We start from the raw sequence: 18,355 nt of genomic DNA, 5'->3' as shown, positions 1-18,355 counted from the left end.
AATTAGATATTGGTGATGGTTACACAACCTTGTGGATATACTAAAAAACACTGAAATGTACACTTAGAAGGGTGGATTTTATGGTAGGAGAATTATATTTCAATTTTTAAAAAATGAACAAACTCTGGATGGGTTGCAAAGTCAAAGAAGTGTTGTGTGGAGGAATGTTATGACCTGATTTTTGTTTTAAGGGTCACTCTAGTCTCTATAGAATAATCTATCTTGTACAACAGTTACTTGAGTACAGTATATGCCAGTTTTCTCCAACAATGAATTATACATTTCCAGAGGGCAGGGCCTGAGTCATAATCATTTACATCCCAGAGCATTTGGTACAGTGTCTTACACATAGCTGGTGCTCAGTAAACTCTGGCTGAATTAAACTACAACCCTAGCAGTATGTTCAATTCACTTCACATTTTCTTCCCAACTTTAAATTTGTTGTGTTTTTTAGGTCCTAGCATATGGGATCTGCTCCTTCCTCCTCATTTCCATAGTTTACATCCAACATCTAAGCAGCCTGTCATCCAACCACTACAATAATCTCCACAAGCTAACCTCCAACCTCCTCTAACACCAAGACACTCTATTACCAGAAACAAGATCTATCCTTCTCATCCTAGCATTTTTGATGCTATTTTCCTTTCAGGACCTACAAGGGCTTCCTACTCTGTGACATGCCAGACATTTCACCTACTATCTCCCCACCCCCAGCCATAGCCATCTCTGCAGATACCAAACCATAATGTATTTGCTCCATCAGAACAAACTTATTTGACAATCTCTGCACAAAACCTATACCTGTCTCTGATCTGACAGGCTATTCTTCCCTTTTCCATAAACTTAAAAAAAAAAACAAATCTATGTCCCATTTCTAGCCTCACCTCTTCTGCAGATCGCCTTAAAAATTTGCCATTAGAATTTTGTCTCTCCATTCACTGAAAAGACTCTCTACCTGCTTACTGAATTAGCATCCTGACACATTCTTGTGTTTGTCCTAAACCGCCATAATGGAACACTGAGAAAATATTATTAAATTTATTTTAATTGTTTATTAAACAATGGGTGTTTAAGAAAAAAAGTGAATCTTTTCTATATAGTTTAGACTCTAAGATATTTAAGGGTACAGATCACATCTGTTCCTTTCTCTTGTCATCTCTACTTTAGTGCCCTTCTACTTACAGCAAACTTTGGAAACTTCATTTCCCCATTTCAATAAAATCAAGTAAAGGATTCACAAAGAATAACTGCCTAAGATTCTCCTCTCAGGACTCAGGGCAGAAGTTTGTCTACCTACCTCATCTTTGCTGGTATACTCTACTATTTCTGTGCACAGGTTGCTGCATTTGATTGTTCCCAGGTTCTGCTGGTTGCTCTTCCGATTACAGGAATCTTTGTAAAGCATGTACGGGGTACCTGTCTCTGTCTGAGACTCAATGATGGCATACCAAAGCTGCTGCGCTTTTACAACTTTGCGGACACGACCCTGTTTCTCATAACTGAAAGGCAAAGCTAATATTATTTTAATATTCCCTAAGAAAATCTTTATTGCAGACAACTTGAAGACACTAAAGTATAAAATTATGAAAACTCTTATTAAATGTTTACTGTTTTGCTAAGAGAGCAGAGGAAAATCGGGCAGCTCTGGACCCATTAGAATATACCCAAATCCCATTAAATCAATAATACCCATCATAAGGAAAAAGAACAACACCTAAAGTTGTCAGATCTACTACTATGCTATTATTTAATGAACTAGTGACACATGTCCTGGCTGTTCTTGATTTCTGTGGGCAACATAAAGCGCAACTTTTTTTTTTTTAATTTTTTATTTTTTATAAACATATATTTTTATCCCCAGGGGTACAGGTCTGTGAATCACCAGGTTTACACACTTCACAGCACTCACCAAAGCACATACCCTCCCCAATGTCCATAATCCCAACCCCTTCCCCCAAACCCCCTCCCCCCAGCAACCCTCAGTTTGTTTTGTGAGATTAAGAGTCACTTATGGTTTGTCGAGCGTAACTTTTTATATCATATATCTTATTTATATATTTGCTTTACACTATAAGACAAAGCAAAATATTAACCTTCACCTTAATTTTTATAAGTATCAATTAAAAACCAAAGCACCTCTGTATAAGTCACAAAGGTTTTGTTGTTGTTGTTTTTAAGTCACAAAGTTTTAATTAAGAAAGAAGACAGAAGCAAATTTTGGTGAAGATTCAGGTAGCAAATCTGACCACAATAAAATTACTAATCACATTCTCTCCTGGATATTTCTGAAGATTCCTAGAAACTGGTTAATAACTGATGAGGTTTTGAAATTTGGATCCCCCAAATAAAAGAAACACATGATTAAAAATTACTACTTCACATTTTTCCCATACCTTTCATATAGCTTCTCAAATTCCTCTCCCCAAACCTCATCCAGACCAGGACATTCATTTGGACACATCAAAGACCAATCCTACAAAGGGAAGAACCCATAAAAGACTTGAAATAACCAATCACACATAGTCCATTAGGAACATTACAAGGGTTAGGGTGGCTTCCACAGACTCTCTTGGAAATCTGCTATAGAAATAATCATTTCGGGCTCAGGCTCAAATATCTAGTTCTGCCTGTTTATCATGACCTTTTAAGCATTTAAGTCAGATGGAATCTGCTTTAGAGAATAAAAACCCAAGAGGGTAGGAATGGCATCTCTTAAATTGCTTAAGATGCCTTTCATAGCATAACACATAGGTGGATTCTTCTTAACCATGATTTAAGATGACAAAAAAGAAAGCTGATATGAATCAACTTGTTCTTACCAACAGGTACCTCTTTCTTACCTGATTAGTCTCCACTCGTTTCATGAAAAGATCTGGAATCCAAAGGGCAAAGAAAAGGTCCCTGGCACGCTGTTCTTCCTTTCCTGTGTTCTTCTTTAAATCAAGAAACTCAAAAATGTCTAAATGCCAAGGCTCCAGGTAAATAGCAAATGCCCCAGGTCGCTAAAAGCAAGTAAACCATCATTCTTTTCAGAATCAGAATGAAATAAAGAAACTTCATATTTTCTAAAGCACTTTTAGAATATCACCTTTGATCTACATTACAATTAAGGAATTAAATGAGAGAATACAAATAAAAGTACTACAAATATAAGTAGTAATATTGTTCTTACAAGTCCAGGAGTAAAAAAGTGCACTTGATAAGAACAAGAGGAAATAACTCATCCAAAGTGACCTAGTGAACTGCAGATGGAGCTTCCTTTCAGCTGCCATACAGTTCACTTGACCTTACATAACAGGTACACAAAGCCCACAGGAAATCATCTTAACTTTGACAATAATATGTTGTCCTCTCATTAAAGATCAAAAAAGTGATGTCTTATCAAGGTCTCCACAGATCGTTTTTAAAGTCCATCAAGGGAGCTCTCTTTACCATTTTGCAAGATGGCAGGCGAAAAAGCTGAGAAGCTGGATACTAAGAAAAAACCTGAAGCCAAGAAGCTGATGTTGGTGATAAGGCTCAGAAGGGTAACCCGAAGGCTAAAAACGCCAAAGAAGGGGAAGCCCCAATGCAGCCGAAACCCTGTCCTAGTCAGAGGAATTGGCAGATACTCCCAATCGGCTACGTGTTCCAGAAGGGCCATGTACAAGATGAAGTATTCAGCAGCTAAATCCAGGGTTGAAAAGAAAAAGGAGAGGTTCTTGCTACTGTCACAAAACCAGTTGGTGGTGACAAGAATGGTGGTACCCGAGTGGTTAAACTTCACAAAATGCTGAGGTATTATCCTACTGAAGCTGTGCCTCAAAAGCTGTTGAGCCATGGCAATAAACCTTTCAGTCAGCACGTGAGAAAACTGCGAGCTAGCATCGCTCCTGGGACCATTCTGATCCTCCTCACTGGCACCACAGAGGCAAGAGGGTAGTTCTCCTGAAGCAACTGAGCAGTAGCTTGTTACTTGTGACCAGACCGCTGTCTCTCAATCGAGTTCCTCTGTGTAGAACACACCAGAAATTCATCATTGCCACTTCTACCAAAATTTATATCAGCAGTGTGAAAATCTCCAAACTTCTCAGTGATGCTTACTTTAAGAAGCTGCATAAGCCCAGATACCAGGAGGGTAAGATCTTTGACACCAAGAAAGAAATATGAAATTACAGAGCAGGACAAGGTTGATCAGAAAGCTATGGACTCGCAAATTTTGCCAAAAATCAAAGCTGTTCTTCAGCTTTAGGGTTACCTCTGTTCTCTGTTTTCTCTCACAAATGGAGTTTACCTTCACAAATTGGTGTTCTAAATTTCTTACAAAGAACCTAATTAAATAACTAATTAATTTTTAAAAAATAAAAATAAACAAAGTCCATCAAGGGAAATTCATAAGCTAACAGGTGATTAGTATGCCTACATATCTGTCAGAGGCAGGCTCAAATTGCAAACGATCCTGCTGTTAACACTGGGTAAACAATCCAGTCCTCTCAACTTTACTTCTCCCTCTGTGAAATCGGCAGAGTTGTGTTTTTGTTTTTGTTTTTTAAGACTTTATTTATTTATTTGACAGAGAGAGATCACAAGTAGGCAAAGAGGCAGGCAGAAAGAGAGGGGGAAGCAGGCTCGATGTAGGGCTCGATCCCAGGACCCTGAGACCATGACCCAAGCTGAAGGCAGAGGCTTAACCCACTGAGCCACCCAGGCACCCCTGTTTTTGTTTTTTAAAGAAAAAGCTACAAGACTATCACAACCCCTTTTCAAGGTTATGTATTAAGTCACAACTTTAGAAATTCTTTGCCAATCAACTTTCATACAAAAAAGCTGACTAGGGGGTGCCTGGCTGGATCAGTGGGTACAGTATGTGACTCTTGATCCTCAGAGTCATGAATTCAAGCCCTGCACTGGGTGTGGAGTTTACTTAAAAAATAAAAAATATAAATATAAATAAATAAATAAAAGCTGGCTAGACCACTGCTTGCCTGGAGCCAGGGGCAAAGCATGTATGGGTGGGAGTGATGTGATTAATCAATGGTGCCCGCAGAAACATTTTGGGGTAATAGGAAATGTTCTAGATCTTGATTAGTGTAGTGACTACACAAGTATATAGATTTGTCAAAATCCACCAAACTGTACACTTAAAGTGTGTACACACTTAAAGTAAGTAAAGTATACCTCATTAAACTGATTTTAAAAGTGAAAAAAAGTAGTTGCAAATATATACAGTATATTAGCAAAGTAGTTAGAAATATACAGAGAGTAAATCATCTTATTTGAAGCATACACATTTTTAGGTTAAAGATTTCTAGTTGTGATTTCCAGGACTTTCAAGTAATAGAACATACCTTGTTTCCACCTTGATCCACATATCGAGCTGTGTTGTTATATACTCTCAGCATTGGTACAAGGCCATTGGAATTGCCATTTGTCTAAAAAAGAAACCAAGAATAAAGACATCTGGAGTAGAACAGTGGGACTAAGAAAGCAAAAGAACAAAATGGCTCAACAGTGAACAAATTACTCTCTTCATATCTGTATAGTCTCATCTGTTCTCCATCTCTCCTTTTGCTTTGCAAACAGAATACCCAATATAAAATAAACAAAATGTTGGTTTTCTCTAATTATTGCTGTATTGTTGTTGTTACATCTCTTATTTACAATGAAATATAACATTACAAGTCAAAAGAATCTGAAATCAGGGTAGGTAAATTTAAATTTCCCACCTTCTAATGGACATTTATATAGATCTATTTTGGGTAGAGTAAAAACATTACCACAGTGTCTTTTTCCCTAAAGAATTCAAGGAAACTTACAGTAAGAATTATATACAATGGATAAATGAGGACAATAAAGATAAATGGAGATTCTCAACAATAAAATAGAATCTAGAATAAAGATAAGAAAATATAGACTTCTAAAACTAGGATACCACATCAAATTATTTAAAAATAATCCTTCTAACTCCAAAGCAAGCCTTTAAACAGATTAGAAAAATAAATAAACAGCTCACTCTACTATTATGTGTAAGTGCTCCAAAACACTACATAATACAGTAATTTCCTTCTAGACTCTCTAACTTTATTGGTAGGGTTAGATATTTCCTTCACATATTGGTGAGGAAACAAACTCAGAGATGTAAAATAACTTATGCTAGCCTCCATTACTGGTAAGCAGTAGAGATAGAATTTAAATCCAGGTCTTACCCAACATTCTTATTTTGACTCTCAATGAATAGTGAACTAGCAAAAGACTAAACTTACATCACAAGGTGCCAATGTTTAAAGCATGAATCCTGGCTCTCTCACATATTAAGTGACTAATCTCTAGAAGTAACTTAATTATCTATGACTCAGTTTTCTCACTTGTAAAATGAAGCCAATATTGCCTATATTCACATAGTTATTATAAGGAGTGAAGTTCCTGCCATGTGTCTATCTCCTACCATTGTAGTAAGAATTAAATGAGTAACTCAGGTAAAGCTTTTATAACAGACTTAGCATATAGTAAACACTCAATAAATGATAGCTGTGCTATTATTATTGCGAAGACAAATCTGAATTCCAAAATCTGACCTAAAAAAAATCCTACAGATCATCTAATCTAAACCAGAACCTAGAAGTAGTGAAATGACTCCCTCCATGTCAAAAAGCCGGCTAGAACTTATCCGGGAGCCAGGTCTCCCAAGCCCTTGCATATGCCCTCTCAACCTGAATCCCTCTAGCCTACAATTTTTTAGTCACAAAACAGAAGCTTACCCCAGCAATGTAGCTGCCAGTAGCTCGAATACAACTCACAGCAACACCAATTCCCCCAGCAGACTTGGAAATCAATGCACACTGCTTTAGAGTGTCATAAATGCCTTCAATACTATCATCCTTCATACTCAGAAGGAAACAGCTATGGGGGAAGAAAAAGTCACAACTCAGCAAGGAAATGAAACAAAACAGAGAAACAACATTGACTATACACCCCCAAAACAGTAAGTTGGACAAATAAAAGATCTAAGGTTTAAAAAATTTCTAGGTATTTTAGGAAAAAAAAAAAAAAAAAAAATTTTTACTGGATATGATACAAGACACATCAATAAATCATATTATTTTAAAAATATCTCGCTGCCTATCCCAGATGCTAGGCCTAGAAGGAAGTTTTATAATAAAATCTAAAATATTAATTTACATGTTCATCAGACTGCAGATGTGCTTTATCACATTTTCTCATGCAAATTCCTAAGCATACATAACTAATAGGTCTTTCCAACCTACTACTAAGCCAAGTAAAATTAAACATTTATGGAATAAGAAACATCTATCCCATGGTCAAACAATTCATTGAAAGGCCCTCCAAAATTTAGCTCCTTTATAGCCTTTTCGAAGACAGCTCCCCTAACTTGTGATTTGGAACTTATTCTGCTCCCTACCTCAGGAAACTTATTCTACCGATGATCCCTTCACTATCTTGAATCTACACCCACTCAAATGGATTCTATTCAGAAAGATAATATGACATACTTCGTATTTTTCATCTACTTCAAGAAAACAGACACTACAGATATAGTGAATTAGAATCCCATACAATATCCATGCATTTCTACCTTTTTTTTTTTTTATCATTTTTAAATTTCTGGTTACACATTTATTTGTCCTTCTGCAACTTGCTTTTAACTTAATACTGTGTTAGAGATCCTTTCCTACTGTTGTCACTCTCACTAGCTTACTCTCATTGCTATAAATTGTTGCACTTTATGAGTATATCAATATATTTGTCTATTTGCCTGTCGATGGACATTTGGGTTATTTCCAATTTGTTTGGTATTCTAAACAATGTTGCTGTAGAAAATCTTAAACATATCTCCTGGTGCTTAGGTTGAAGGATTTCTGTAGAATACAAACCCAGCAGAGGAATTCCTGGGTCAAAAGACATGTGTGTGTTCCACTTTACTAAAGATTCTCCGAAGTGGATGGGTAAGTATACTCACCTAGCAATGTATGAGACCCTGTGTTCTATATTCTTGGCCAGATTTGTTATTATCAGCCTTTTAATTTTTATCAGTCTGATAAATATGAAACATCTCAATATGTTAACTTCCATTTTCCTAATTACTAAACTCACATGTTTATTCACCAGTCAAGTTTCTTCTGTGAATTATTTCTTTATATCCTTTGCCCATGTTCCTATTTAGTTTTGTCTTGACACAATCCCTTGACAGTTAATATACACTGCCAATATCTTCTCTCAGTCTGGGGGCACCTGGGTGGCTCAGAGGGTTGGGCCACTGCATTTGGCTCAGGTCATGATCTTGGGGTCCTGGCATCAAGCCCTGCATCAGGCTCTCTGCTCAGCAGGGAGCCTGCTTCCTCCTCTCTCCCTCTGCCTGCCTCTCTGCCTACTTGTGATCTCTCTCTCTCTGTCAAATAAATAAATTAAAAATATATCTATCTTCTCTCAGTCTAAAACTTGTTTTTCCACTTTGTTTTTGGTTCACAGTTTTTAATTTTAATGTAGTTAATTTTTCCTTATGTTGTTTTGTCTATTTTAAGAAATCCTTTACCACTGAGATCATACATATTATCCGATTAAGATGTAGGTTGAAATATTAAGAGTCATTACGTCTATAGCTCACTTTCAAATGACTCAGACAAAAGAATATTTTTTAATTTTAAAGATTAAAAAATATATATGTGTGTATATATAGCAAAATGGTAGCAATTTTTTAATCTAGGCAGAGGTAAGTATTGGGTGTTCACTATCTTTTCTTTAAGCTTTTCTGAATATTTAAAATTCATAGTAAAAGTAAGGAGAAAAATACACATTTATCTATTTTCTCTAATGCTCTTCTAAAAGTTCCTACTTTCATATTTAGATTTTCTTTCTTGAACATGTTTCTGTATATGGAATGAAAAAGGGAAAGGTAATTACCATTCCTTCCATAAGATAACCAATTTCCCTAGCACCATTTCCCCCAATGAATTGCAATGATACCTTCCCATATAAGCCTGAATCTCTTCCCAGGCTCTCTGTTATACTCCACTGGTTTATTTGTATTTATCAGAGTAAATACCACATTGTCTTTTTTTCTTTTCTTTTTTTTTTTTAAGATTTTATTTATTTATTTGTCAGAGAGGGAGGGAGAGAGAGTGAGCGAGCACAGGCAGAGTGGCGGGCAGAGGGAGAAGCAGGCTCCCTGCCGAGCAAGGAGCCCGATGTGGGACTTGATCTCGGGACACTGGATCATGACCTGAGCCGAAGGCAGCCATTTAACCAACTGAGCCACCCAGGCGTCCCAATATCACACTGTCCTATTTACCATGGCATTATGGTAGTCTTGAAACCTGGTAGGGCTTATTCTTTAAAACTTGCTATTACAATTTACATCAGTTTCCTACAGCTGCTCTAACATGTTACCACCAACTTGATGGCTTAGAACAGAAACTTATTATCTCATAGTTCCAGAGGCCAGAAGTTCAACGTAAGTTTCACGAGGCCAGAGTCAAGAACACTCCCTCCAGAGGCTCTAGGGAAAAAGAGATTCCCTGCCTCTTCCAGCTTCCAGCGGTTCCTCTGCTTGTAGCCACATCACTCCCATTTCTGCTTCCATCTCTATCTTGCCTCTTCTCTTCTGTATGTATCTTACTCCCTCAGCCTCTCTCTTATAAGGATACTTCTGACTGGATTTAAGGCCCACCTGGGTAATTCAGGAAAACCTCCCTAGGTCGAGATCTTTTTTAATCATACTTTCAAAGACCATTTTTCCTTATAAATTAACATTTACAGGTTCCAGGGATTAGAACTGGTATCTCTGAAAAGCCTAGGAAATTATTCTTAGCCTTTGCTCTCCAGCATAAATTTTGGAATGAGCACATTTGACATTTTGACTGGATCCATAACTTAAGAAAAACTGACATCTTTATATTATCAAATCTATTTATGATATAAAATCACTCTCCATTTGTTTCTTAATGTCCTTCAATTATGTTTTAGAATTTTCTCTTTAAAAGCCTTCCACATCTTTTATTGCATTTATTCCTGGGTACCTTCCAGTATCATAAATGATATATCTTAAAATTTAATCTTCTAACAGCTAAAGTAGAGATCTCCTTAATTCATACTGAACTTATATCCAGATACTTTGCTGAAACCTTTTTAATTCTAATAATTTATGTGTAGATGCTCTTGAATTTCCTATGTAAAAACCATACCATCTGTTAATCACTACAGTTTTATTCCCTCATTTACAATCTACTTTTTTCTTATCTTACAATGCCAGCTCAAGCCTCCACTATAGTGCTGAAAACAGAGGTAACAGACCTAAGTTTTTAGTGGATATCTCTTACCCAAATTAAGAAAGTAATTTTCTGTATTATTTTTTTTAATTATAAAAGAATATTTGATGGTATAAAGTGTTAGTGCAATGGATTACATTAATGCAGCTTTTGATGTTAGCATATCCTTGAATTCCTCAATATACTAATGTTGCTAAGAGGTATTTTTTTTAAATCATATTACTGGATTCTGTTTCAGTGTTCCCTTTTTCAGAAAACGGCATCACCATTAATTCTGTTATTCTACCCATAAACTCAGGAACCAACTTTGCCCCACATCTAAAACGTCACCAAATTGTCAATTTTACCTCCTAAATATCCCTGAATCTGTCTACTCTCTCAATCTCTACTTCACTTCCCTAATCCAAACTACCACAATCTCTTGTACAGACTATTAAGAGTCCCAAAATTAGTTTTGGTATTTGTTTTCAAAACAATGTTATTGAGATATATTTCATATACCATACAATTCTACACTTAAAGTGTATAAGGGATGGCTTTTAGTATATTCGGAGAGTTGTGCCAACATCATCACAGTCAACTTTAAAAAATTTCATTATCTGTGTTTGTCTCTCCAATTCATTTACCACACTGCAGGAGATCTTTCTAGGATGTAAAATTCACTTGATTAGAGCAGGAGTGATTCAATGTTCATTAAATTAACTTTTATGTGATTAAGTGCCTTGTTTCTTCAGGTGGAGCTTTATTTCCCCAATCAAAACCATCTTGGAACATTAAAAATGACCACAGATGACACATACCTAGAAAGCTGTGGGCGGTTGGTACCAGCATTGAAGAGAGTGGGAGAGGCATGGGTAAACCACCTCTCAGAAAGAAGGTTATATGTTTCAATAGCAGCATCAATATCTTCTTCATGAATCCCCACAGACACCCTCATCAACATATGTTGTGGTCTTTCTGCCACTAAAAACAAAAGGAGTTTCAAATGATGGGACATGTCAGAAAAACTAAACTGAGACACGTACCTGAGTCAAAAAAGAACACCAGAAGACAATTTAAAAAACTTTCTACCAATAAGCACCAGCAATTATTCAAAAGCCAAACCTAAAGTTAAAAATGTTAGTGTTTAAATAGAAATATCAAGGCTAATAGCTCAGAGCTCTATATTCAATGTAATCAATAGAAAATATAACAAACACGTTCATTTCTCACCTTTCCCATTGATCTTCAACAAATAGGATCGCTCCAGCGTCTAGAAAAACCAAAGCAACCAAAATACTTCCAGAGCACAGTTTTTAAAGACACAAGAGATATATCTTTCACAATAATGCAATCTATTTTATTAATTTTATTTATTTGAGAAACAGAGAGAGAATGCGCACACAAGATAGAACCAGACCGAGCAGGGAGGTAATGGACAAAGGGAGAGGGAGAAGCAGGCTCCCCGCTGAGCAGGAAGCCCGCCCCACATTGGAGGACCCTGGGATCTGACCTGAGCCTTCAAAGGCAGACTCTTAACTGACTGAGCCACCCAGGCACTCCAAGGCAATCTATTTAAATATTTTCCGTTTTTATATTTTAAATGAAAAGAACAGCATATTTACTCTTAACTGGCTTCAGTCTGGAACATTATCAGTTGGCTGTTTTTTTGGAAAAGACTACAAGAAAATCCCGGAAAAAGCCAGCTCTATATTAATATGTATAATGTTAATTGCAGAAGTTCTGGTATTCATCATCATCATCATCATCATCTTTATGATTAACACTTACAAAGTGCTGTTCTAAGGCTGGGCACTGATGTAAGCTACACACACACACACACACACACACACACAAACACACACATTTAATTCTCAAGAGAATTAGTTGTTGAAATTTTATTATTATTATCCCCATTCTAAGATTAGGAAAATGAAGCAGAGATTAAGTAACTTGCTAATAAGAAATAGAACAGAGATTTGAATCTGGATGGTCTACAACAACACATGTTCTTGATCACTACACAATACTGTTTATCAACACAAAAGTACTTAAAAAAGCACTTTGCACATAGTAGGGATTCAATAAATAGTTGTTATATAAATAGAATAATAGGGAATAATTCTAGCAAAGTATCTACATAACTCAAGTAATCCACAAGTATTTGGAATTCAAAAACTGCAAATGGATAGCTATCTTTCCTTAATTCAAACAACCACCACCACCCTAACCTAATCTGCACCCCAGGTCCATTCTGACTCCCAAAACTTACTGCCTTTATAATTATATTACTAAAACATAAACAAAAACCTGTATTTCCTGATTTAAGGAGGAATTTCCACTTGTTAAAACCCATTATTTACCTTAAATCCGAAGTAGTTGTAAGAGAAATCTCGGTCATAGATAATGGCAGAGTTCAAGCGCTAAAAGAGGTAAAGAAGAAAAAAAAAACCTTATAATTAAGATAATTAGACTTATTTTCACAAAATCTGGTATCTTTTAGCCCTGACTCCAGAACTAAAATTGACACAGAATACAAGAGATAACACTAAGTATAGTGGACTAGAAATTTATAACTAACATTAAGGAAAATAAAATAGTTTATCAAATGAATACCTTACTTACATTTAAAAATGTGTATTAAAAGACTAGAAGAGTACACGTAAACTGTATATAAGTAAAAATATTAATATGATTTTCCAAACTTTCCCCGTTATATTTACAGTGCACCTCTAATTAAAAAAGGAAAGACATGAGCACAAGAGGGACCATATTATCATCCTTGAACATGTTTTTAGACCACCTATTAACCTAAAGGTATTGGTATCACATATTTACTAATACATATTTTTTATCTTAAAATTAGCCCATTTTAAACTACACATAACAATATATATGATTACAATGACAGAAGGTAGGATTACATTAATTCAAAGGCTCTTCAAAAAAAATTTAACCAGTTTTAAACAAACTAGTGTGTAACAATGAAATTTATAGCAGAATTGGTCATTGTTACAGAATTTTTCTTGGCTATAAAGCTGTTCAAAGGAAAACAAAAGGAATCAGGTACAAATAATCATTCTGGATAGAAAAAAATGGAGTTAGTATTATTTTTCAAAATACTAACAGTGTTTCTACATAATGATCCATGGCCAAGGCCTAGAAAAATCTCTATGAAACCTTTCCTTTTCTCTTAAACTTTTAAGAGTGTCTTTGTTGCCAAAAGGAGGTAGGTGCCTAGCACAAATAATGGGGAACTGAAATATTTATCAGTATTTAATTTACAAATACAGGTTTTTGCTGCTGTTCTTTATTTTTGTTTACCTGTCTTCCAGATTATACAACACACATTATGAACAACACACAACTCAATTTTCTCTCAGTCTCTTTAACATCAGATACATATTTTGAAAGACAGTTGACTAATCATTGTATTACCCAAGGTTAAAACTGGTTTCTAATCTGTACAAATATCGGTGGTAAATAAACCCATGTACAAAAGGTTGGCAAGATCTATACATCTTTCCCTTTCTCTCCTGTGGGATCTAGTTAAGAAAGGGGTTAAAGGGCGCCTGGGTGGCTCAGTGGGTTAAGCCTCTGCCTTCGGCTCAGGTCATGATCTCAGGGTCCTGGAATCGACTCCCGCATCGGGCTCTCTGCTCAGCTGGGAGCCTGCTTCTTCCTCTCTCTCTGCCTGCCTCTCTGCCTACTTGTGATTTCTCTCTCTGTGTGTCAAATAAATAAAAATCTTAAAAAAAAAAAAAAAAGAAAGAAAGAAAGGGGTTAAAATACAAGTGGATAATTTTTAAGTTGCTGGCAAGATCTCTCAAGATTTTATGCTGGGAATCAGTTTGGCAATGTCTACTAATTTTTTTTTTTTAACAAAATTTTTGAATGTATATATTCTTTGGCGAACTTCACTGAAGGGATTTATCTTATTGATATACTCATCTATGAGCAAAACTCCTACCATACGTGGATATTCACTGCAACAAAAAATGGAAAACAAATATTCATCACTAACAATTCTTACATATACGTACAACGACAAGACATCTATAAAATGGAAGACCTTGCAGCTGTTAGAAAGAATATGGTAGGGACGCCTGGGTGGCTCAATGGATTAAAGCCTCTGCCTTCAGCTCAGGTCATGATCTCAGGGTCCTAGGATCGAGCCTGGCATCAGGCTCTCGGTTCAGCGGGGAATCTGCTTACCCCCTCTCTCTGCCTGCATCTCTGCCTACATGGGATCTATCTGTCAAATAAATAAAGAAAGAATAGGGTAAATTCATAAATGTTGATATAGAATCACCTCTAAGATAAACCTATAGGTGAAAAAAGTATTAGCAAGAACAGTATGCATAGTACACTATCACTAAAAGGAAAAATATATATGTATACATATACAAACACACACATATTATAGAATAGCTCTAGAAAAATATATTTAAAAATGATGAAACATTCTTGCCCTAGAAAGGAAAAGTAAAATTCAGAGGAGAGAAAATAACTTTTTACCTACACTATCTGTAGTGTTTAAGTTTTTTTAAATGTGTTTAAAAAAAAAAAAAAGAATCTAAAAAAAGTTTTCACCAGAAGAGCATTATACATACATCTTTATTGGCCAAAACAATATCCAGTGTTGACTTGGCCACCATGGGAGAGTGTCTGCCATTATGTGGATTTATATAATTGTAGAGATCTTCCATCACATCTAAAAAATTTTTTAAATAAATAAATGTCAAAATCACTTAACAAATTCAATCCTCCGGTAATAGTCTAAAACCCTTTTTCTCATGCCAATGTCCCTCAGTGCCTAACACAGAAAGTGCTCAATAACCATATACATGTTGAATAAACACATAATAATGCCTCAATTAGGGAAACAATCTCCCAGAGTTAGCATAAACATAGGTTTTTGTAATTGGAAGAAGATTCCCTGGTGATTCTGATCACCAAACCATTGAGAATTATTGGTTGAAAATAAAGAACAACAGAAGTTATTACCTCCTCTCAATTTTTTTTTATCCCAACAGAATAGAAACTCAACTTTAAATTCATAATCTATCACCCCAAGCATTTCATTTCTATAAACAGTTAATAAGCCCTGTCTTTTTGCTCTTCTTCAAGACATCATAGCAGAGTGTGGCCCTCTGCATTTACATATAAAACTTACTTAGGCACACATAATGCTGGCATTTTGATTGGATTGTCTTGAACCCATAGATCAATTCTGGGGTAACTAATGTATCTACAATAAATCTAATGAAGAGGTTGATATAACATTTGAGCTCCACATAAAGATCTGGAATTGACAGCCAAAAGATTTCTATCTTGGGTCTACCAATTGACTTTTCATCTATCACTTGTTACATACAGAACAAATTATTTAACCTTCCTTTGTCCACATTCCCAGAACTGTAAAATGGGAATGATGCAATAAAGTGCTTGCCAATGGCGACAAAGGATATTTTGTTCAACCAAGAACTTGTCAATAAATATTACTAATTTTTTTTTTAATATTTTTTATTTATTGACAGAGAGAGAGAGATCACAAGTAGGCAGAGAGGCAAGCAGAGAGAGAGGAGGAAGCAGGCTCTCTGCTGAGAAGAGAGCCTGATGCGGGGCTCGATCCCAGGACCCTGAGATCATGACCTGAGCCGAAGGCAGAGGCTTAACCCACTGAGCCACCCAGGCGCCCCAATATTACTAATTTTTTCAAGCACACCACCACCAACCACCTAAAGACAGGCTTTAAAAAGAAGGGGGGAGGGGCACCTGGGTGGTTCAGTCTGTTAAGCCTCTGCCTTCGGCTCAGGTCGTGATCCCAGGGTCCTGGGATCTAGCCCTACATGGGACTTCCTCCTCAGTGAGGAGCCTGCTTCTCCCTCTCCCTGCTGCTCCCCCATTTGTTCTCACTCTCTCTGTCAAATAAATAAGTAAAATCTTTTTAAAGAGAGAGGGAGAAGGGTAAAGAAAAGGACCCAATGACTCTCAAACAGCAGGTCAGCAGCATGGAGAACCAGAAAGTTCCAGTCCCTTCTCTGCCACTAATTTGCACATTTTTAAAATAAGATGCAACTTTTCTTTTGACATTTAAGGTTTCATTTGAGGAGCCTTATACATTTTCTGAGAATTCTAACTTTTTCCTTCAGACTCACCACTGAATACTTTCTTTGTTTCTTTGTGCAAGTTGGAGACAGCAATCCTTGCTGCCAGGATGGCATAGTCAGGGTGCTTGGTCGTCAAGGTTGCAGCCGTCTCAGCAGCCAAAGTATCTAGTTCCACAGTGGTGACCCCACTATATAAGCCTTGGATTACTTTCATGGTGATCTGAGCCTATTAAAACAAAACCAAGAACTACTTGAGCTTCCCCAAGAACCATTAGCCTCCTTAAAAGAGCAATGAAGAAAACAATAAAATTTATTATGGAAAAAAAAAATTTTCCTTTTCTGAAAAATTATCTTTCAGAATGTTGGACTATGGCAAACTTAGTAAACCAAGTAAACCAACAAACCAACAAAGCCATTAGAAAAGCCACACTACATTTGCCATGAAGAGGCAGCACCAAACAAACAGAAAACCCAAGGACAGCTTTTAGAAAGAGTAATGGTCTCACCAGAAAACAGCTGAAAACAAACCAGTGATTTTATAAGTATCTCCTCATCTTTCATTCAACTTGTGCCTCTGTGGTTGGGGTTCAAGCTACATACTTACCCATTTTCCCCCAATCCTACTTAAGGACAAGTATGAGAAAGCAAATGAATCAAACTTTAATCATTCCAATTAAAGGAGATGAAGGTGTAAATCAGTTAGTGACTACTCTTTTCTTAGCACCTCACAAATTACAAAGTAGCTCGATTTTCACCATCTTCTCTGACATTCCACAGCACTAAGTTAAGATGGGTATTATTAATTATTACTATCACCTCTTCATGTGAGAAACTGAGGCTCAGGATACTGGGACTTGCCAGTTACTATGTTACTACAGTTACTATGACCCCTGCTCTACATCCTATTCAACCTCACTGCAGTCACTGTTTTCAAGACCATATTGTAAGAGGTTCTCCTTTTTAAAACACACGAAGCACAAGTTATTACCATACATTTTTTAGAAAAACAAATTCTTGGGTGTTTACTGAATCTTTAAGACACCTTAATTCAACAGAAAATTGATGCACTTCCCAGATGACCAAAGTATGTCCCCTTCAAAAAAGTCTGTGTGTGTGTGTATTACTAGTTTATAATCCATTCTACTTTATTATACATAATACCAAGCTCCTGATCACTTTCTTCTCAGATCCAAGAGGTAAGTTACGTCCAGCAAAAGAATAATGAAGTCTTCTGAATAGTTTCTGGCACTACATGGCCAGTAATCAGAACTCAGGATAAAATAACAAGTCACTTGTATAAGTCACTCCCCCTCTCTTTGAACCTTTCTTATTTCTAAAACAGGAGGATGAATTAGGATGATCGCTCAGATACATTACAACTCTAACATTCTACTATTCTAATTATTGTTTAGAATTCCTAAATATAAAATATATTTTATTTATATTTCAAAATACTTATTTATAATTTATTTATAATATTATATTCCCAAATATAAAAGAGAATTTATGATAAGCATATTTTAAAGTCATTTAAAATTATTTTCTTTTGAACATTTTAGTCAATTCAATATTTATCAAGTGTCTAATTACATACTTGGCAAGCACTGCAGATCACAAGAATAAGAGCCCACCCTTGATTCTAGGTGAGAACAGAGATATATAATTAATTTCCATATCATGTGATTAATGCTTGGAGGCCAGCATTAATGCCACAGCAATACAGATAAAATACCTAAATAAAGCTGGGGCAATACAGATGGCTTTGGAAAAAGGGTTCTTAGAGACTCCATTTCAAAGATCATTTTGGAAATAATGTGTAAGATGCACCTGAACAGGGCAAGATTAGAGGAAGACACTTTAGAGGCCACAGCAGTCCAGATTAGAGATGATGAGGGTCTAGAGTAAGGAGTTATAAAAAATAATGAGAAAAGCAGAATAACTTGCTTATGAAGCATTCTCTTTAATTTAAATGTTGTCCATGAAATCTACTTTCTATTACTT

The 18,355-nt window shown here is 36.0% G+C and overlaps 1 protein-coding gene and 1 pseudogene across 3 annotated transcripts in view; one reads left to right on the top strand and one right to left on the bottom strand.

Moving 5' to 3' along the window:
• The window catches only part of RRM1 (ribonucleotide reductase catalytic subunit M1), a 37,442-nt gene that overhangs the window by 10,965 nt on the left and 8,122 nt on the right, over positions 1-18,355 (bottom strand). For both annotated transcript variants that reach the window (XM_082749883.1, XM_082749884.1), the window contains 10 exons: positions 16,403-16,580; positions 14,855-14,955; positions 12,605-12,664; positions 11,475-11,514; positions 11,063-11,225; positions 6,738-6,879; positions 5,328-5,411; positions 2,841-3,002; positions 2,394-2,473; positions 1,298-1,499 (listed from right to left, as the gene is read on the bottom strand). In XM_082749883.1, the coding sequence (XP_082606009.1) occupies positions 1,298-1,499; positions 2,394-2,473; positions 2,841-3,002; positions 5,328-5,411; positions 6,738-6,879; positions 11,063-11,225; positions 11,475-11,514; positions 12,605-12,664; positions 14,855-14,955; positions 16,403-16,580 (1,212 nt within the window). The remainder of the gene's footprint in view (positions 1-1,297; positions 1,500-2,393; positions 2,474-2,840; positions 3,003-5,327; positions 5,412-6,737; positions 6,880-11,062; positions 11,226-11,474; positions 11,515-12,604; positions 12,665-14,854; positions 14,956-16,402; positions 16,581-18,355) is intronic.
• On the top strand, positions 3,044-4,590 carry LOC309840221 (large ribosomal subunit protein eL6 pseudogene; annotated as a pseudogene). The gene has a single exon. The product of its transcript is annotated as a large ribosomal subunit protein eL6 pseudogene (transcript).

This window comes from Mustela nivalis, assembly GCF_964662115.1.
Source record: "Mustela nivalis genome assembly, chromosome: 9".
Taxonomy (NCBI): Eukaryota; Metazoa; Chordata; class Mammalia; order Carnivora; family Mustelidae; genus Mustela; species Mustela nivalis.
This window is presented reverse-complemented; position numbering and strand designations above follow the sequence as displayed.